Here is a 19,710-nt window from a genome sequence, read left to right as displayed (position 1 = left end):
GAGGCGTGAGATGGTGAACAAGAATCGCAATGCGGGGACGGGGGAACGGGAGTGGCGAGGCCACAGCCCGGGGGACACGGACACACCAGAAAAGTCTTATTCACTGTTTTTGGTACAAAAAAGACAGGGGAGAGCGCGAACGCAGTCCCCCACTACCACAAATTATGCAGTCGAGTTTCCCGCATTTGGGGAAATCGCAGGGGTCAGCACACCCGGAGTGCAGGAGATGAGCCTCGCCCTGGGAAAACCACCTGCCTGATCATGGTGTCTCCCCTGCCAGGTAAGTATGACTCTGCTCCCCGCGCCCCGGGGACCACCCCGCCGCACCCACACACAACACGCGGCACCCCGGCCCTCTCACCCGCCTCCCCCGACGCGGCACCCGCCCGCACCCACGCGCCTCCCGCCGCCCACGCGTGGCCCCGCGCAGCTCCCGCGCGGACCGTCAGCGGCACCGTCTTGGGGCAGCACGGCCTCCCGTCACCCCTCGCTCTCCCTAATCTGCATGGCCCCGCCCCACACCCGCGAATCCCCGCCCCATCGCCCCCGCCCGGCTCCGTGGCCCCGCCCCTCCCTCCAGGCCCCGCCCCCCGGCACCGGGAGCGCCCGGGGCTCGGGCGGCCGGAGCCGGGCGGCACCGGGCTGCAGCCGCAGCGCCGGCGGAGCGCGGGGCCGGGGGGGGCCGGGGGGTCCCGGGGGGTCCCGGGGACACGAGCTCGGCTCCGCTGCGGGACGAACCCGCGGAGGGCAAACCGGGAGCCCCGTCCCTCAGGCGGGGAGGGGCGGCGGGCGGCTCCCCAGCAGCCGGCGGGACCCTGCGGGGGTACCGGCTCGCACTGGGCCCCGGGACCGGCCCGTGCGACGGCGCCTGCAGCGCGGGTGGGCAGGAGCGTCTGCAGAGCAGTAACGCCCGGCACCCGGAGTGCGGGGCGCCGGGTGCCGGCGGCAGCGCGGCCGGAGCGGAGCGGGCACCCGCGGGGCCGCCGGCCCACGAGCGCCCGGTGCCGCGGGAGCGCCCGTGCACCCGCCGTTGACACCTGTGAGCTGAGGGTACGAGAGAGAGGTATGTCTGGAACAGTGCGGAGCCGCGGACGAACAACACGCCGAGCCGGGTTCAGTGTGGGCGATAGAGCATCAATCAATGTGTGTTTATTGGCCCAGGGTACATATATTTATACAGACAATGATAATTATGATGCCTACTAGTCACTAGCTGATTGGCTTAAGCTCCAAAGGTCGTATTCGCACAGTCCACCTACTTGCAGTTAGCTTACAGCACAAGCCTCTCACAACACTAAGTTTCTCATGCCACTATTTCTGATTCCTCTTGACTTGTTTTCAATACACGACAGTACCTTAACACAATGTTTCTCAGACCACCGTTACCATAACACTGGGTTTCTCAGACCACTATTCCTAATTCCCCTTAACCTGTTCTCGACACACCACGGTACACAGGGCTGAAGCGTCCTTGACATTCCTCATGTATCAGCAGCTGCGAGCAGCTGCAGGCAAACCCTAGTGAGGCTCAGCATCAGCAGCCAGAGCAGGCTCTGATCATACAATTGCTCGGTGGGCTCAGGACCCTTGTCTCTGAGCCATTCTCCAACAATTCCCCCTTTTTCTTTTTGTATGAGCAGAGCCTGCGCTAACGTTCGTTCAAAGATTTTCTTAATACATGACAAGGCACAACTCAGGCACGCAGGCTTACAATCTACTGGCTAAAGGCACAGGACCCTCGTCTCTGAGCCATTCTCCAACAGAACAGCACCGCTGAGGTCAGTCTAAGCTGTGTTCCCCACCGTGCTGCAGAACAAACACTGATCTTTGGAGAAGTCCTCAGAATGCCTGCAGGATGAGCAACTCCTAAACAATCTGACCTGAGAGGGGTCGGCCTCGTCGCCTGGCAGGCGCAAAGAAACATCCAGATAACGAAGCTGCGAATTAGCGACAAAAGCAGAGCAGGCCCAGGCCGGCCTTGGAGGACAAGATCTGCGTGAGCACAGGACTGAGGGTCAGCCGGTGGACGCGGCGAAGACGACTACGGGCCCTCGTCTAAAGACCCCCAATGACCACCCGAAGCCTCCAACAGACATTAACAAGCAAGAGACATTAACGTATGCTAATGAGTTCCTGGAAGAGTTACGAATATGATAACAATACGATAAAAACATGATTAATGAGTACGATTAAGGTAGCAGGAACGCTTGTTGATTTTGTTTTCACACACACACACACGAGGAGCAGCTCTCCCCTGCGTGCCCGGCGCTGTGGTAAAAATGCCTGCTTTCTGAAACTCCAAAATCGAGTCTCAGAGAGTGAATGTGTTACCACTCTCCGGTGACACCATGGGGAAGCCAAGGGGACGGTTAAGCCCGGCACTTGCGGCAGCCCGGACCCACCAGCTCCAGTGACCTGTGTCCGTAGCCCCACGGCCCTCGCCCCCCCCGGCACACGCAAACCCACCCCCGGCCCCTCTCCCAGTGTCGGGGCGCTGCTGGTCGGGCCGGTAAACCTCGCCCCGCCCCGCGGAGGCACCGGGACTGTCGCTCGGGGCTTTATCCCTGGTGCCTTCGGAGCCGAAAACGTCCCAGCTCGTGTTTCCCACGCGTGCCCGGCAGTCAGCCGTAACCGCCTACACGAAGTGGCGAACGCCCCCCGCTCGCCACCCCCCCGGCCACCCCCCTGCCCGCAGCACCGGCTGCAGCAGGAACTGCCGCCACGGCCCTGCCCCGGGAGGGCGGTGGGTGCTGTGGGTGACATCGCGCCGGCACCCCGGCCGCGGGGACACGGGCCCGGTATCTGCAGGACAGGGCGGCTGTGGGGGCCGCACGTGGGCCGGGGCCGTGCGGGACAGCAGCGTGAGCTGCGCACGGACAGAGCGAGGGCTCGGAACAGGAATGGCCGCGGATAAAGGGAATTCCAGGTGAGCATCTGGGGCCACGGTCTGGAGACAAACCTCCCGCGGGGCGGGGATGGCGCCCAGATGTGGGAGGACGGATGGGGAAACCGCTCAGGACGGCCGTGCAGTCCAGTTGGGCTCATTGAGGCCGGTGGTTCCTCTGCTTTATAGTGGAGCGGGACGATACGTGCAGGACAGGAGCGGGACGATACGTGCAGGGCTGGGGGGGGCTGGCCGGTACGAGCGGGGCTGGGGGGGGGCTGGCCGGTACGAGCGGGGCTGGGGGGGGCCGGCCGGTACGAGCGGGGCTGGGGGGGGGCTGGCCGGTACGAGCGGGGCTGGGGGGGGGCTGGCCGGTACGACCGGGGCTGGGGGGGGCTGGCCGGTACGAGCGGGGCTGGGGGGGACCGGCCGGTACGTGCAGGGCTGGGGGGGGGGCCGGCCGGTACGAGCGGGGCTGGGGGGGGCCGGCCGGTACGAGCGGGGCTGGGGGCGAGATGTGGAGCACAGTAGGGCCGGGGGAGAGGAGACGGGCAGAGGCGGAGGGGAGAGGGTGCAGGCGGAGGGGCTGGGGCTGGCAGGGACGGGGCAGAGCGGCACAAGGGGCCGGGGGGCAGCAGGTGCCCGTGGCCCCGAGCCCCGGGGCACCGGCGGCCCCTCTGCCGCAGCTCCCGCCGGCCGGAGGCGGCCGGTGCAGCCCCGGCCCCCTCGGGCTCCGCAGCCAGGCGGGAGGGGCCGGCGCGGCGCGGGGGCCGCAGCGGAGCCCGGTCAGCGGCGGGGGAGCGCTCGGGGCCGGCGGGGCGCCGGCTGGAGCCCCGCCTGGGCGGCCACGCGTCGCGCCCGCGGCCGGGTGTCCCCCGCGGCCGTGGGCGCGCTGCCCTCGGCCCGGCCCCGCCCCCGGGAGAGTCGCGGCCACGGCCCGAACCGGGGTCCCGCCACCGCCATCCCCGGCGGGAGGGGCGGGGCCACGGAGCCGGGCCGGAGCCGAGGGGGCGGGGATTCGCGGGTGTGGGGCGGGTCCATGCAGATTAGGGAGAGCGAGGGGTGACGGGAGGCCGTGCGGCCCCAAGGCGGTGCCGCTGACGGTCCGCGCGGGAGCTGCGCGGGGCCACGCGTGGGCGGCGGGAGGCGCGTGGGTGCGGGCGGGTGCCGCGTCGGGGGAGGCGGGTGAGAGGGCCGGGGTGCCGCGTGTTGTGTGTGGGTGCGGCGGGGTGGTCCCCGGGGCGCGGGGAGCAGAGTCATACTTACCTGGCAGGGGAGACACCATGATCAGGCAGGTGGTTTTCCCAGGGCGAGGCTCATCCCCTGCACTCCGGGTGTGCTGACCCCTGCGATTTCCCCAAATGCGGGAAACTCGACTGCATCATTTGTGGTAGTGGGGGACTGCGTTCGCGCTCTCCCCTGGTGTCCGTGGTGGAACAGCAGACGTCACAGCTCCCGCGAGCGCGGTGCCCACGCTCCGTCCCGCCGCGCATGGGAAGCGGCCGCACATCAGCCTCGGGGGGCGGGTCCCGGCTCCCCCGCAAATCCCGCGGGGGCGGCGGCGGCCCCGCGCTGCTTCTCGCGGCTGCCGAGAGCCCGTGGCCGAAGCCCGGCTCGCCCCACGGCGAACACGAGCTCCGGCCCGGCCGCGCGTGGGCGGCAACGGGAGACGAGACTCGGGCTCCACGCGAGCTCCGGGTGTCGACCCCGCGGGCGGCTCGAGGCGGCGGAAGCGGCGCCGGTCCCGCTCGGGTTCGGGCCGCGACGCGTCCGGCTCCTCCCGGCGCGACACCCCCGGCCGGCGGGGACAGCGGAGCCCGAGCCGCGGGGGCACGGCCGCAGCTCCGCCCGCTGCCCCCGGGGGCCCCACTCCCGCGGGGGACGTGGCGGCCGCGGGCAGTGGGCCCGCACAGCCCACCCCACGGGACCCACTGTCGGTTCGGGATCTGCCGTTCCACCACGGACAGCAGGGGAGAGCGCGAACGCAGTCCCCCACTACCACAAATTATGCAGTCGAGTTTCCCGCATTTGGGGAAATCGCAGGGGTCAGCACACCCGGAGTGCAGGGGATGAGCCTCGCCCTGGGAAAACCACCTGCCTGATCATGGTGTCTCCCCTGCCAGGTAAGTATGACTCTGCTCCCCGCGCCCCGGGGAACACCCCGCCGCACCCACACACAACACGCGGCACCCCGGCCCTCTCACCCGCCTCCCCCGACGCGGCACCCGCCCGCACCCACGCGCCTCCCGCCGCCCACGCGTGGCCCCGCGCAGCTCCCGCGCGGACCGTCAGCGGCACCGTCTTGGGGCAGCACGGCCTCCCGTCACCCCTCGCTCTCCCTAATCTGCATGGCCCCGCCCCCTCGCCCCGCCCCGGCTCTGTGCCCGCGATGTGCTCCGCGTGGCCCCGCCCCCGCGGTGCCCCCAGACCCCCCCCCGCCCAGGACAGACACACAGACACGCAGACACACACCCGCCCCGGCGCTCGGCTCTGGGCACATCCCGCAGCCCGCTCTGATGGATTGAGGGACGCTAATCATTAATTACTGAGGAATGCGAAGCCCGCGTGAAGGTTTCCAGCTCCTCCTTCGTTGGTTCTCAGGTGACAGCTGGGGCTGGCCGCCTCCGGCCAGGGACCCCTACCCCAGATCGCTCCCCCCAGTTCTGCTCGTGGTCCCCAAGTCCGGGGAAACCAATACGAAAACAAGAGGCCACGGACCAGAATTATGTGGTCAGACTTGGGGATTCTTCTGAAGTTTCCCCCTTGGAATTGTCTCCTTGGATCTTTTCTTCACTCCACGCTCATCACCTGCATTCAGAAATTTCTGCCTTTGCACCATTAGTTTTATCAAAAAGTTTACTCTGTCGGCTCTTACAGCCTAAGGCTTAAACTGCTTTTGGTACTAGTGCTAAGCTACTAATGCTTTAACAAGACTATTCAGAGAGGAGAATACAATTAATCCAATGTATTCCAGAACACCCACACAGCTGCCCCACGCCCCAGAGACCCTCACCCCAGCTTCAGGGCTGACCACAAGTTAAAGCACGGTATTAAGGGCATCGTCCAAATGCCGCTTAAACACCAACAGGCTTGGGGCATCCGTCGACCACCTCTCCGGGAAGCCTGTTCCAGGGCATGTCCACTCTCTCGGCAAAGAAATCCTTCCTCGTGTCCAGTCTGAGCCTCCCCTGATGCAGCTCTGAACCATCCCCAGGGGTCCTGTGCCTGGAGCCCAGGGAGAAGAGCTCAGCACCTCCCTCTCCACGTCCCCTCCTCAGGAAGCTGCAGAGAGCAAGGAGGTTGCCCCTCAGCCTCTTTTCTTTTTTTTTTTTTTTTTCTTTATTTTTTCCCCCCCAAATGAGACAGAGTCCCCGGCCGCTCCTCGCAGGACATGCCTGCCAGCCTGTCGCCAGCTTGGCTGCCCTCCTCGGGACACGTTCAAGTACCTGAACGTCCTTCCCAAACGGTGGGGCCCAGCACGGTGCACGGTGCTCCCGCGGTGTCCGCGCCAGCGCTGAGCGCGGCAGGACAATCCCGTCTCTTGGCTGGGTGGCCGTGCTGTGCCGTGCCGTGCTGTGCTGGATGCACCTGGGGGGCGGTTTGCCCTCTCGGCTGCCGGGGCACGCTGCTGGCTGCTGTGGAGCTGCTGCCACCAGCACCCCCAGACCCCTTTCTGCAGGGCTGCTCCCCAGCCACTCCTCCCCCAGGTGAGACTCGTGCCCGGTGTTGCTCCATCCCAGGTGCAGAATCCAGCATTTCTTCTTGTTATGTTTCATGCTGTTGATGATTTCCCAGTGCTCCAATATATCTAAATCCCTCTGCAAGGCCTCATGCCCCTTGAGAGACTCAACAGCACCTCCCAGTTCGGTATTGTCAGCAACCTTGCTAACGGTGCGTTCAACTCCTGCATCCAGATCACCGATAAATATGTTGAACGGCGCTGGCCCTGGGATTGAGCCCTGGGGAACACCGCTGGCAAACCGGGACCAGCCAGACGTGGCCCCATTCACTACAACCCTTCGAGCTCTGCTGTCCGGCCGGTCCTTCACCCAGCGCACTGTGAACCTGCTCATCCCACAGCTGGGCAGCTTGTCCAGAAGGATGTTGTGAGGGACAGTATCAAAAGCCTTACTAAAATCCAGAAAATCTACATCTGCCGCCCTCCCTTCATCCACTATTTTGGTGACCTGCTCCTAGGAGGATATCTAATGAGTTGAACAGGACTTTCCCTTTGTGAACCCACGTTGACTGTGCCTGATTGCACTGCTTTTTAAATGCCTTTCCATAGCACCCAGCTTCATCTTCTCCAGCTCTTTTCCAGGTGCTGAGGTTAGACTCAAAGGTCTGTAGGTTCCTGGGTCTTCCCTCACGCCCTTCCTATCAATTGGAATAACACTGAGCTACTTGCAGTCAGCTGGGACCTCTCCAGACCTTTGGCAGATGATGGAGGGGGGTCGTGCCAGAACATCCACCAGCTCTTTCAGTTCTCTGGGGTGAGCTGCGTCAGCCCCCAGGGGCCTGTGACCATTCAGCTGGTGCAGCTGGTCCCTCACAATTTCAGCATCCACAAATGGAAAGTCACTGCTCCCGCACTCGTGGGCCTCCGACACCGGGGACAGGGCAGCCCAAGGTCTGGCGGTGGCGTTAAAGACTGAGGCACAAAAAGCATCGAATGCCTCCGCTTTTACTTCATCCCTATCAGTCAGGTGACCATCTTCAGGAATTATCAGCCCAATGTTTCTCTTTAGACCTCCTCTGGTTATCAACATACTTTAAAAAGCCCTTCTTGTCTGCCACAGCACTCCCTGTGGCAGCTCCAGCTGAGCTTTGGCCTTGCGTGTTCTCTCCCCACACGTGCGAGCCGCGGCTCTGTAACCCTCCTGCGGAGCCTGACCTCTCCGCCAGAGATGGTGCCACGTCTTCCTCCTCCCGAGCTCCAGGGAGGTCCCTGGCCAGCCCGGCCGGTCTCTGTGGGGACCTCAGCCGGACTGAGGCCCTGGGAAGGGACGACTTCGACCTTGAAAGGGTTCCAGTCTACCCCTGAGAGAGCAAACAAGAACAGGAGGAGCTGCAAGACGAGCAAGCTTATCGACTGCAGTAAGGGAGCACAACAGCTCTGAACCGATAAGAAAACAGACACATCGGAAGAGCTGATAACCCAGTACCTGGAGCTAGTTTTAGGTGGATAGAGATACCAGAAAGCTTGGGAGCCTGAACTTTTGAACTTTTCGTCTTACTATGCTTGCGCGATGAGCTTGTGCACATTAACTTCTCCGCCCTGGCAAGAGCCAGGGTTCATTTCCATGAACATGCGGTGTATGAACACAATCATGAAGGGGCGGGTCGGTAGGTGGACTGGAAAGTCTGAGCATCCTGTAGAAAAAGTGTAAAGGAACAAAGGAGGAGCGCAATAAAGGCTTTTGGCTTTTGTGTTAACTTGCTTTAAAGAAGAATCTGTCTTGTAGTTTTGTCCATCTGAACTGCGACCGGTCTCCCGCTTGCCTCGGGACACGCTGGGACTGCTGGCTCCTGGGCTCTTAGAGGGGGCTCCTAAAAGCCGCCCGGCTCCCGCAGACCCCCGGGCCCTCGCAGGCAGATTCCCCGGGGGACTCTGCTCAGGGGGGTCCCCGAGCAGCGTGAGATTGGCTCTTCTGAAACCCCGGGGAGCCGCTCCGCTGCCCGTTTTTCTCATTACGCCTAAAACTTTAAGCCCGACCATTTTGCGTGTCCCCACCCCGTGTCTGCCCGAGTCCTCTGGGCACAGAGGGGGCTGGGGGGGGGGGGGGGGGGGGCACCTTCCCACCGGCTCCCGGGCGCTCGGGGGTCTCGGTCAATGCCCTGCCCGTTATTTACCGGGCCCGGGCCCGGGGATGGAGCGGAGCCCCCCCCGCCCCCGCCCCGCCCCGCCCCGCCCGCCCCGCCCGCCTCTGCAGAGCCGCAGACCTGCGGGATGGGGCGGGGCCATGCAGATTAGGGAGAGCGAGGGGTGACGGGAGGCCGTGCTGCCCCAAGACGGTGCCGCTGACGGTCCGCGCGGGAGCTGCGCGGGGCCACGCGTGGGCGGCGGGAGGCGCGTGGGTGCGGGCGGGTGCCGCGTCGGGGGAGGCGGGCGAGAGGGCCGGGGTGCCGCGTGTTGTGTGTGGGTGCGGCGGGGTGGTCCCCGGGGCGCGGGGAGCAGAGTTATACTTACCTGGCAGGGGAGACACCATGATCAGGCAGGTGGTTTTCCAGGGCGAGGCTCATCCCCTGCACTCCGGGTGTGCTGACCCCTGCGATTTCCCCAAATGCGGGAAACTCGACTGCATAATTTGTGGTAGTGGGGGACTGCGTTCGCGCTCTCCCCTGGTGTCCGTGGTGGAACGACAGATCCCGAATCGAGAGTGGGTCCCGTGGGCTGTGCGGGCCCACTGCCCGCGGCCGCCACGTTCCCCGCGGGAGTGGGGTCCCCGCGGCCGGGGGCTGCGGGCGGAGCTGCGGCCGTGCCCCCGCGGCTCGGGCTCCGCTGTCCCCGCCGGCCGGGGGTGTCGCGCCGGGAGGAACCGGACGCGTCGCGGCCCGAACCCGAGCGGGACCGGCGCCGCTTCCGCCGCCTCGAGCCGCCCGCGGGGTCGACACCCGGAGCTCGCGTGGAGCCCGAGTCTCGTCTCCCGTTGCCGCCCACGCGCGGCCGGGCCGGAGCTCGTGTTCGCCGTGGGGCGAGCCGGGCTTCGGCCACGGGCTCTCGGCAGCCGCGAGAAGCAGCGCGGGGCCGCCGCCGCCCCCGCGGGATTTGCGGGGGAGCCGGGACCCGCCCCCCGAGGCTGATGTGCGGCCGCTTCCCACGCGCGGCGGGACGGAGCGTGGGCACCGCGCTCGCGGGAGCTGTGACGTCTGCTGTTCCACCACGGACACCAGGGGAGAGCGCGAACGCAGTCCCCCACTACCACAAATTATGCAGTCGAGTTTCCCGCATTTGGGGAAATCGCAGGGGTCAGCACACCCGGAGTGCAGGGGATGAGCCTCGCCCTGGGAAAACCACCTGCCTGATCATGGTGTCTCCCCTGCCAGGTAAGTATAACTCTGCTCCCCGCGCCCCGGGGACCACCCCGCCGCACCCACACACAACACGCGGCACCCCGGCCCTCTCACCCGCCTCCCCCGACGCGGCACCCGCCCGCACCCACGCGCCTCCCGCCGCCCACGCGTGGCCCCGCGCAGCTCCCGCGCGGGCCGTCAGCGGCACCGTCTTGGGGCCGCACGGCCTCCCGTCACCCCTCGCTCTCCCTAATCTGCATGGCCCCGCCCCACACCCGCGAATCCCCGCCCCCTCGCCCCCGCCCGGCTCTGTGCCCGCGTTCTCCGTGGCCCCGCCCCGGTGTCCCTCCCGTACGCCGCCCCCCCCCCCGGTACCGGGGCTCTTCCCCAGCACGGGCGGGCGTGGGACGGCCGGCAGCCCCGCGAAGCAGTCGGACAGACACACGGAAAGGGCGCTGCGGGCTTTATTCCTCCTCATCCTGCGCCGTGCCCAGCCAGACCCCAGCGCACGAACCCCCCCAGCACCCGGAGCCCCCCCCAATCCTCCTCCTGCCCCCAGCAGCGCCGATGCGCCCCCCCTCCCCGCTCAGGGGGTCTTGGCTTTCCGTCGCTGCGTGCCCCACAGCAGGAGGGACAGGGACAGGGTGACGCCGCCCAGGATCCCGCAGAAGAGCAGAACGGGGAAGGTGCCCTGCAAAGAAGGAGCAGTGAGAAGCATTGCCCCCGCCCCGCCCTGGGAGGGGGGCACTCGGGGATTTGGGGGGGGGGTCCCATCTCGTGGGTGCTCACCTGCCGCAGGCACTTGTAGCCATGGAAGGGGCTGTCGCACAGGCACTGGACAAGGCCGGGTCCGTCCGGTGCACAAACGGCATTCTCAGGGCACAGCCAGGCTGGTGGAGCAGAGCCGGGGGGGGGGGGGGGGTTACAGGGCCAGGGCCCCCCCCCCCCCCGCCGCCAGCCCCCCCCCCCAGTGCTGGGGCTGCAGCCCCCCGCCGTACCCAGCTCCCCGGAGCCGTTGCAGGAGTTCCTCTGGCCTTGGCACAGCCGGTTGCTCCCGTGCGTCGTCACCTCCTCCCAGGCACTGCTCCCCCCCGGGCACTCCAGCACCAGCGGCACCGCGCTGGGGAGCAGAGCTCAGCACCCGGCACCGGCCCCCCCCCCCCCCCCCCGTGTGCCCCCCAACCCCCCGGTACTCACAGGCGCTGCAGGCGGGTGAAGCCCAGGAAGGTGCCGTTGGGGAGCGGTGCCAGGGGGTTCTCTGTCAGGTCCCTGCAAACACAAGCCGGGTGCCGTGGACACCCCCCCCCCCCCCCCCGTGGGTGCACAGGCCTGGGGGTGCCCCTGTGCAAGGCTGGTGGGGTGTGGAATGGGGGGGGGGGGTGGGTGTCCCCTCTCTGTGCCACATCACTGCCCGGGGCCAGGCTGCTCCCCAGCAGGGACACCAGCCCCAGAGAAGGGACAAGGTACCTCCAGGAAAGTGTCAAGAGGGTCACAGACCGGTTTGGGTGGGAAGGGACCTTAAAGCCCCCCCAGTGCCCCCCCCTGCCCCGGGCAGGGCCCCCTTCCCCCAGCCCAGGGGGCTCCCAGCCCCGTCCAACCTGGCCTTGAACCCTTCCAGGGAGGGGGCAGCCACAGCTGCTCTGGGCACCCTGGGCCAGCGCCTCAACACCCTCATAGTAAAGAATTTATTTCTTATATCTAATCTAAATCTATCCTCTTTCAGTTTAAAACCGTTACACCCCACCCCCTGACCCAGAGTCCCCCCCCCTCCCCACCTCCCCTGTCCCCCCTTTAAGCCCTGGGAGGCCACTCTCAGGGTCCCCCCGGAGCCTTCTCTTCTCCAGGCTGAACCCCCCCAACTCTCTCAGCCCGGCCCCCCAGGGGAGCTGCTCCAGCCCCCCCAGCATCTCCGTGGCCTCCTCTGGCCCCGCTCGAGCAGCTCCGGGTCCTTCTGCTGTTGGGGGCCCCCGAGCTGGCCCCAGCACTGCAGGGGGGTCTCCCCAGAGCGGAGCAGAGGGGGAGAATCCTCCCCTCTCGCCCTGCTTGGGGGTGCCCCCACCCACAGGCAGGACCTTGTGCTTGGCCGTGTTGAATCTCATGAGGTTGGGGTGCGCCCACCCACTCGGGCGCCCCCTCCAGCGAGCCAGCCGCACCCCGCGGTGCTGTGCCACCCCCAGACCCGCCGAGGGTCCGCTCGATCGCGGCATCATCAGTGACATCGAACGCTACTGGCACCCGCATGGACCCCCGAGGGACACCCACCCCCAGCTGCCGACCTCCCCCTGGACGTGGCTGCCCAGCCCCGAGCCGGCGGTTCCCAGGGTGTGGGTCCTAGAAATGGGGGTGATGTTTCCCTTTTTTCCTTTTTTTTTTTTTTTTTTCCTTTTTCCCCAGGACTCCCCCCCCCCCCACTCTGGCCACCACCGCTGTTCAAAGAGGGTGGGTGTCCCTCTGGGCAGCAGGGTGCTGGAGGGAGAGGGGGCGCGGGGGGGCTCGGCGCGGGGGGTGGGGGGTCCCACGAGGGAAGGGGGTGGGGACGGGACACCCGGACTCACACGACGACGGCGGCGGCGGCCTCGGGGAACCCCGGGGGGGGGCTGCGCAGGGAACAGTCGCTCAGGTCCAGCCTGGGGGGGGGGGACGGACGGACACACGGACACACGGACACGTCACGCGCACGGTACCCCCCCCCCCCCCCCGCGTGCCCCTCCACCCCAAACATCCGCCCCGTACCCCAGCAGCCGCTCCGGGCCCCCCCCCCCGCTCCCGGCAGCAGCGCCCGTCGGTCTCGGCGCCGGCCCGGGACGCGCAGTACCGGGAGACGAGGGACCCGTTCCGCACCGGCCCCGGGCAGCTCCCGCACACCGGGAGCCGGGGGGGGCGGCGGGGCCCGGGCACCTCCGGGACCCCCAGGGACCCCCCGGGAACCGGCACCCCCCGCCCCGCACCGCCGGGCCGCGGCAGGACGAGGAGGAGGAGGAGGAGGAAGGCGCCCATGCTCCCGGGCACACGCCCCACCCCCCCGGGGCTCTTCCGGCACCGCCCCGCCGGCGCGAGGTCGCCCCCTGGCGGGCACAGTGGGCCTGGAGGACCGCCCCACCCCCCTCCGGGGGCGGCCTCTGGACCCCGACCGGGGCCGGGGGGGGGGGGGGGGGCGGTACCGGGGCGCGGTGACCTGCCCGGGGCGGCGGAGCGCGGCGGCACCGCCCCCGACCCCCCCCCCCAAACTCACACACACACCGTGTGACGCCATCACGGTGCGCCGCGGCCGGGCGGAAGTGTCCGGTGAGGGCAGCGCTGCCCGCCTCTGACGTCATCAAGGGCGCGCCGGCGGCGGTCGGGGCGGCACGTGGGGCGAGCTCTGCCGCGCCGGTCGCCGCCGCCGGTGAGTGTCGCAACGTGGGCGGGGGGTGTCCCGCTGTCCGTACCCCCGTCTGTCACCCCAAAAGGTCACCGTACCCCCCTCCTCCCCCCCTCCCCCGGCTCCGCTCCGGTCACACGCCCGGGCTGGGGCTCGTCTCGCCCCGGCCGGTACCGGGGAACCGGAGCTGGGGCCTCGGTCACTGGGGGAGAGGGGGGGCTGGGGTCACGGGGGACACCGGGGCGGGGGCAGGGCCGTGGCCTGGGGTCACCGGGGACACCGGAGGGGGGGCAGGGCCGTGGCCCTGGGGTCACCGGGGACACCGGGGAGGGGGGGCAGGGCCGTGGCCTGGGGTCACCGGGGACACCGGGGAGGGGGGGCAGGGCCGTGGCCTGGGGTCACCGGGGACACCGGGGAGGGGGGGCAGGGCCGTGGCCCTGGGGTCACCGGGGCGGGGGCAGGGCTGTGGCCTGGGGTCACCGGGGTCACCGGGGAGGGGCAGCGGTGCCGGGAGGGAGGTCACCGAGGTCACGGGGGAGCGAGGAAGAGTAAGGCGGGGGACAACGGGGAAACGGGGATGGGGAAGTAGGGCGGGAGATGGCGAGGTCACGGGGAGCACAGAGGGGAGCACGGGTCAGCCCGGGGCTGGGGGGCACTGGGTCTGGGGGGGGGATGTGGGGATATCGAGAGGGAGCAGCGGGATCACTGGGGTGCGAGGTCTGGGGGGTGCTGGGTTTGAGGGGGGGACACGATGCGGATTGGGGACACAGGGACATCAGGGGAGGGAGCAGCAGGGACACTGGGGAGCAGGGGCTGGGGGTGCTGGGTTTTGGGGGGGGGTCGGACACAAGGACCTCAGGGGAGGGAGCTGTTGTGTCGCCGGAGAGCAGGGTCTGGGTGTGCTGAGTTTTGGGTAGGGGGGGACACGGGGACAGCAGGAGAGAGAGCAGTGGGGTCACCAGGGAGGAGGGGCTGGGGCTGGGGGTGCTGGGTTTAGGGGAGGGGGGGACATGGCATGGACTGGGAACATGGGGACATCAGGGGAGGGGGCGGCAGGGTCACTGGGGAGTGGGGTCTGGGGCTAGGGGTGCTGGGTTTAGGGGAGGGGGGGACATCAGGGGAGGGAGCAGCGGGGTCACTGGGGAGCGGGGTCTGGGAGTGCTGGGGTTTGGGTTTGGGGACACAGGGACATCAGGGGAGGGAGTAGGGGGGGGTCACTGGGGAGCGGGGGCTGGGGCTGGGGACACGGGGGGGGGACGCCGTGGCTTGAGGCAGCGGAGCCTGAGGGACACTGAGGGGCCCCCGGGGTACGGGGGAGCCTTGGGCTGGAGCCGTGCGGCACCGCCGGCCCCGTGTTTAATCTCTGCGGTGGAATGCGGTTGGGGTGACCTTGGACCCTGCCCGGGAGCTGCGCGGCGCGGGGCTGGCGTCGGGGACGGGGACGGCGGCGTGGGAGGTGCTGCCCTCTCACCCCCTTCCCGCCGCGGCCCCGTGCCAGCGCGGCCGCCCCAGTCCCCAGACTGGGGGTGCCAGGCGGGGGGCCCGGCCTAATCCCCCCAGGTATGCTCCGGGCAGACATTCCTCCCGGGATCACGGCGGGCGCAGTGCCAGCCTGCGCCCCCCCCCCCCCGCCCCACCAGCCCGGTTTTCTCCCCTGTGCTGCCCCGTGGCAGCCCCTAACGCTGCCCCACTGGTATGGCAGAGTGGGGGTCCCTCTGTATCCCGCACCCCTCACCCCGCTGGTGCCCACTCCTGGTTCCCTGCTGGCAGAGGTGGGGGGGTCCCAGCTGGAGCCGGGAGCGGGGGCAGAGGCTCAGCAGGGACCCCCACGGATGTGCCTTTTGGGGGGGGCAGTGGGGTGCCAGGGCCGGCAGCAGCTCAGGCGTCTGCTCCGTCCGGCTGCCGCCCAGACCCTCGGAGTCTGGCAGCCCCCCTCCGCCCATCCGTCCGTCCGTCCACAGCTGCGTGGGGTGCGCATCGTGGGGGTCGCCCTGCCCAACTGGGCGAGGGTGCCAGGGCACCTCCTCGCCAGCACAGACTGGGCTCCACTGCCCGTCCGTCCACCCGGCCCTGTCCGTGTGTCTTGCGGGGTGGGGGGGCTGCTGGCGGGGCCGGTATTGCAGGGTGGGCTGCTGGGGGGGGGGGGGGCGGTGCTGGCCCCGGGGTGCCCGGCTGGCGCCAGCGCCGGGGCGGTTGTGCCGGGCTTGGCTGGGCGCTGGTACCGGGGGCGGTTGGCGGGGCTGCGCGGTGCCGGCGCAGTTGGGTCCTGTTGGGTTTGGCAACGGCGGGACCGGTGCTGCCGGGCTTGGCAGGGCTGCCCTGTACCGGGGGCGGTTGTGTTGGGTTTGGCAACGGCGGGACCGGTGCTGCCGGGCTTGGCGGGGCTGGCAGGGCCGGTGCTGCCGGGGTGGGACTGTTTTTGCAACCGCGGCCTCGGCGCTCTTTGGAAGAGGCACCCGTTTCCCTTGGCGGGAGCAGCCGGGGAGGGGAGGGGGGGGTGGGCGCCGAGGTGCCGAGCCCAGCCCAGAGGGAGGAGGAGGGTGAAGGGGACGTTCCTTTTCCAGCCTGGCCCCCCCCTCCCCGCACCGGCTCCTTAAGGCTGAGACAGCAGCGAGCGAAGGTCCCTGCAGCGGCGCCTGGTTCAGCTCCCGGCACGGCCCGACGCCCGTCCCTCGTCCCGCAGCACCGAGCGCCGGGGAGATGCTGGCCAGGACCCGCTGCCGGGGTGGCTGCTGGGGTTCGGCGTGCCCATGAAGGCGGCGGGGCGCAGCCGGGGCGGGCGGCGGGGCAGCGGCGGCGCAGCGGCAAGAGGAGAGGCTCGCCATGGAGTTCACGGTGATCGACTACAGCATCTTCGCGCTGCTGCTGGTGCTGTCCTCGGCCATCGGGCTCTTCTACGCGCTGAGCGGGGACCGGCAGCGCACGGTGCAGGAGTTCCTCCTGGCCAACCGCAACATGGGCTTCTTGCCCGTCGCCCTCTCCTTGCTGGCCACCTTCCAGTCGGCCGTGGCCATCCTGGGCGTGCCGGGCGAGATCTACCGCTTCGGCACTGAGTACTGGTTCCTCGGCTGCTCCTACCTCCTGGGGCTGCTCATCCCGGCCCACGTCTTCATCCCCGTCTTCTACCGCCTGCGCATCACCAGCACCTACGAGGTGAGCGGGGCGGGCGGGGGGACGAGCTGGTGTCACCCGGCGGGGGGGGGGGGGGGGGGTTTGCCTCCCAGTGCCTCGCTGCCCCACACCTCTGGCCCCCAGCCTGCCCGGCCCCGCTCTGTCTGTGCGGCAGTGGGGGCTGAGGCGCTGGGGCAGGGCTGACTGCCCCCCCGGGGCTGGGGGTGGGATGTGGGGAGACATCCCCCCCTGCTCAGGACCCCGCAGGGCCCTCACCCATCTCCCCCCCCCCTGCCCCCCAGTACCTGGAGCTGCGCTTCAACAAGACGGTGCGGGTCTTCGGCACCGTCACCTTCATATTCCAGATGGTCATCTACATGGGGGTGGTGCTGTACGCGCCCGCGCTGGCCCTCAACGCCGGTAACGGGGGGGACGGGAGCGCGGGGGGGTGACGCTGGGCACCCCATCCTGTATGGGGAGGGGGGTGGGCTGCTGTTGCCCCCCCGCTCCCGGCTCCTTAACAGCCTCTGCCCGCTTCCAGTGACGGGCTTTGACCTCTGGAGCGCGGTGCTCACCATGGGGCTGGTCTGCACGCTCTACACCACGCTGGTGAGTCCCTGCCCGCCGCGCCGCCGGCCGTGCCGGTGCCGGTGCCGGTGCCGGGGGTGACGGGCGCCGTGCCTCCGCAGGGCGGGCTGAAGGCCGTCATCTGGACCGACGTCTTCCAGACGCTGGTGATGTTCGCCGGGCAGCTGGCCGTCATTGTGGTGGGCGCCCGGCGGGTGGGCGGCATGGCCCGCGTCTGGCGCCTGGCCGAGCAGGAGGGGAAGATCTCCGGCGTCGAGTGAGCGGCCGTGGGGGGCACGTGGGGCGGGTGGGAAGGGTTTGGGGGTGTGGGGGAAGGACCCCAGCGTGGTGCTGGGGTAGGGGGCATTCCTGCTGCCCTTCCCTGCGCGGTGCTGGTAAGCACCGGGCACCGTGACCCCCAACCTCCCGGCAGCCTGGACCCCAACCCCTTCGAGCGTTACACCTTCTGGACCCTGGCCGTGGGGGGTGTCTTCATGATGCTGTCGCTGTACGGGGTGAACCAGGCGCAGGTCCAGCGGTACCTCAGCGCCCGCAGCGAGTGGGAGGCCAAGCTGTGAGTGGGGTTTTTTTTTTTTTTTTTTTGGTGTGGGGAGGGTCCCACCTATGGCCACAAGCCTCCCCGCCCCCCCCCTCACCACCACCTCTGGCGCCCGCAGCTCCTGCTACGCCGTCTTCCCCTGCCAGCAGATCATCCTCTGCCTCAGCTGCCTGATGGGTCTCGTCATGTTCGTCTACGACCGGGAGCACCCACTGGCACCCACCCAGCGCCCCGGATCCTCCGACCAGGTGGGTGGCCGGGCCCCCCTCCCACAACCCACAACCCACGGGGCCGGATCCTGCTCCCCCGCTGACTGCCCCCCCGCTGCCCTAGCTGGTGCTGTACTTCGTGATGGACGTGCTGCAGGACCTGCCGGGGCTGCCGGGGCTCTTTGTCGCCTGCCTCTTCAGCGGGTCCCTCAGGTGAGCGGGCAGCCCTGGGGGGCGGCAGGGCTGGAGTCGGGGGGGGGTCCCAGCTGAGCCCCCCCCCCCTCATCTTCCCCAGCACCATCTCCTCCGCCTTCAACTCGCTGGCCACGGTGACGATGGAGGACCTGGTCCGGCCCCACTGCCCCGGGCTGTCGGAGTCACGGGCCACGTTGTTCTCCAAGCTGCTGGGTGAGCGGCGGGGGGGGGGTCCCGGGGCCGGCGGTGGCACTTGGGGGTCGCCGGTGCTGCTGTGACCTGCCCCCCACCCACCGTGGCTCCTCTCCCCAGCTCTTGGCTATGGATTGCTCTGCCTGGGGATGGCCTACGTCTCCTCCATGCTGGGCCCTGTGCTGCAGGTACGGGGCGGGGCGCGGGGCCCCCCAGCTCCAGCACGCTGTGGGGTGCGAGCTGGCGCTGAGGGACGTGTCCCTGCAGGCGGCCATCAGCATCTTCGGCATGGTGGGGGGCCCGCTCCTGGGGCTCTTCTGCCTGGGCATGTTCTTCCCCTGTGCCAACCCCGTGGTGAGTGTCCCCCGTGCCCGGGGGGGGGGGGTGGGGACACAGACCCCACGGGAGACTTGGGGGGGGGGGGGGGGGGGGCGGGTGCTGGGGCACCCCGAGCCCGGGCTGGGGTCAGCACCCTCCTCCCCCGGCACAGGGTGCCGTCGTGGGGCTGCTGGCGGGACTGGCCATGGCTTTCTGGGTGGGCATCGGCAGCCTGCTGCACAACATGGGGGGGGGCCGGGGGGGCCCCCCCATCCAACGGTACCGCACTCCCCGCTGCCGGCAACCTCACCACTGCCCTCGCCACCACCTTGCTGGCCCCCACGCCGCCCCCCCAGAGGTGAGCAGGACTGGGGGGAGGTGGGCCGTGGGATTTGGGGGGGGGGGGGCGTGTGTGTGTGTGCCTCTCTCTGCCCCACCCCCGGCCTCACCCCTGTCTCCTCCTGCAGCCCCACGGGGCTGCAGAAGTTTTACAGCCTGTCCTACATGTGGTACAGCGCCCACAACTCCACCACCGTCATCCTGGTGGGGCTCCTGGTCAGCCTGCTCACCGGTGAGTGCGGGGGGGCAGGGGGGCTGGCAGCGGGGGCCGCCCCCCCGCTCACCTTCCTCTCTGCACCCCCCCAGGCCCCACGCCGCCGGCGGCCGTGGACCCCCGCACCATCTACCCCGTGCTGCCTCGCCTGCTCTGCTGCCTGCCCCAGAAGTACCGGCAGAAGCTCTGCTGCGGCGTGGGCTTCCCCCCCGAGGTGGGGGGCCCAGACCCCAGCACCCCTTGGCGGGGAGGGGGGAAGGCACAGGGTCAGTGCCCCACCACCACCTCGTGCTCCAGCTGCCCCCCACCCCGCTTTGTGTCCCCCCCTCAGGACACCGACCATGCGGACGCCGTGGTGAAGAGCAACGGGGTGGCCAACGGCCTGCCCCCCCCCGGCCCCGGGCGGCGGGAGGAAGAGGAAGGACAGGGTTACATCCGCACGGCCGGGGTCCCCACCTACACCCTGCAGGAGACCTCCTTCTGACCCCCCCACCCCCCTGGCATGGGGGAGTCCCAGCCACCCCCTGTGCCCTTCCCCAGTGCCCCCCCCACGGCCAGAGGGGCACGGACCCCCCCGGGGGGTGCCTCTGCACAGGGCTGGGGAGCACCAAATACCGGGGAGGGGCTGGGTCCCCGGGGGGGGGGGCGGGGGGAAGTCCAGGGTCTCTCTGCCTGCACCCACACCAGTCTGGCCCCAAGCTGGGGGGCTCTGGGACCACAGGGGGGGTGTGGGGGAGCGATTCCCTC

General features: G+C 69.1%; 2 protein-coding genes and 5 non-coding genes across 7 annotated transcripts; 3 read left to right on the top strand and 4 right to left on the bottom strand.

Moving 5' to 3' along the window:
- Positions 1-124: 124 nt before the first annotated feature.
- Positions 125-288, bottom strand: LOC122154542. Its single transcript, XR_006166537.1, has one exon. It is a non-coding gene; the product is annotated as a U1 spliceosomal RNA (small nuclear RNA).
- Positions 289-4,142: 3,854 nt separating this feature from the next.
- On the top strand, positions 4,143-4,306 carry LOC122154541. The gene has a single exon (XR_006166536.1). It is a non-coding gene; the product is annotated as a U1 spliceosomal RNA (small nuclear RNA).
- Positions 4,307-4,851: 545 nt separating this feature from the next.
- On the bottom strand, positions 4,852-5,015 carry LOC116965199. The gene has a single exon (XR_004409201.2). It is a non-coding gene; the product is annotated as a U1 spliceosomal RNA (small nuclear RNA).
- A 4,051-nt stretch (positions 5,016-9,066) lies between these two features.
- Positions 9,067-9,229, top strand: LOC122154543. Its single transcript, XR_006166538.1, has one exon. It is a non-coding gene; the product is annotated as a U1 spliceosomal RNA (small nuclear RNA).
- Positions 9,230-9,775: 546 nt separating this feature from the next.
- On the bottom strand, positions 9,776-9,939 carry LOC122154545. Its single transcript, XR_006166540.1, has one exon. It is a non-coding gene; the product is annotated as a U1 spliceosomal RNA (small nuclear RNA).
- Positions 9,940-10,346: 407 nt separating this feature from the next.
- ATRAID (all-trans retinoic acid induced differentiation factor) lies at positions 10,347-12,941 on the bottom strand. Its single transcript, XM_042803236.1, has 6 exons — positions 12,714-12,941; positions 12,454-12,525; positions 11,096-11,167; positions 10,897-11,018; positions 10,688-10,788; positions 10,347-10,589 (listed from the first exon to the last, which is right to left on the bottom strand). The coding sequence occupies exons 1-6, from the start codon at positions 12,893-12,895 to the stop codon at positions 10,485-10,487; spliced, it is 654 nt and encodes a 217-aa protein (XP_042659170.1). The 5' UTR covers positions 12,896-12,941; the 3' UTR covers positions 10,347-10,484.
- A 2,993-nt stretch (positions 12,942-15,934) lies between these two features.
- SLC5A6 (solute carrier family 5 member 6) lies at positions 15,935-19,559 on the top strand. The gene is given in 15 exon segments (XM_042803217.1): positions 15,935-16,412; positions 16,673-16,790; positions 16,912-16,979; positions 17,060-17,214; positions 17,371-17,511; positions 17,615-17,744; positions 17,830-17,918; positions 18,001-18,113; positions 18,213-18,280; positions 18,360-18,446; positions 18,583-18,672; positions 18,674-18,768; positions 18,878-18,981; positions 19,056-19,177; positions 19,295-19,559. Coding segments are annotated over 15 exon segments (1,863 nt in total). The 5' UTR covers positions 15,935-16,082; the 3' UTR covers positions 19,448-19,559.
- Positions 19,560-19,710: the final 151 nt, after the last annotated feature.

The sequence above is a fragment of the Tyto alba genome, unplaced genomic scaffold (assembly GCF_018691265.1).
Source record: "Tyto alba isolate M040663 unplaced genomic scaffold, T.alba_DEE_v4.0 Super-Scaffold_40, whole genome shotgun sequence".
NCBI classification, from domain to species: domain Eukaryota; kingdom Metazoa; phylum Chordata; class Aves; order Strigiformes; family Tytonidae; genus Tyto; species Tyto alba.
This window is presented reverse-complemented; position numbering and strand designations above follow the sequence as displayed.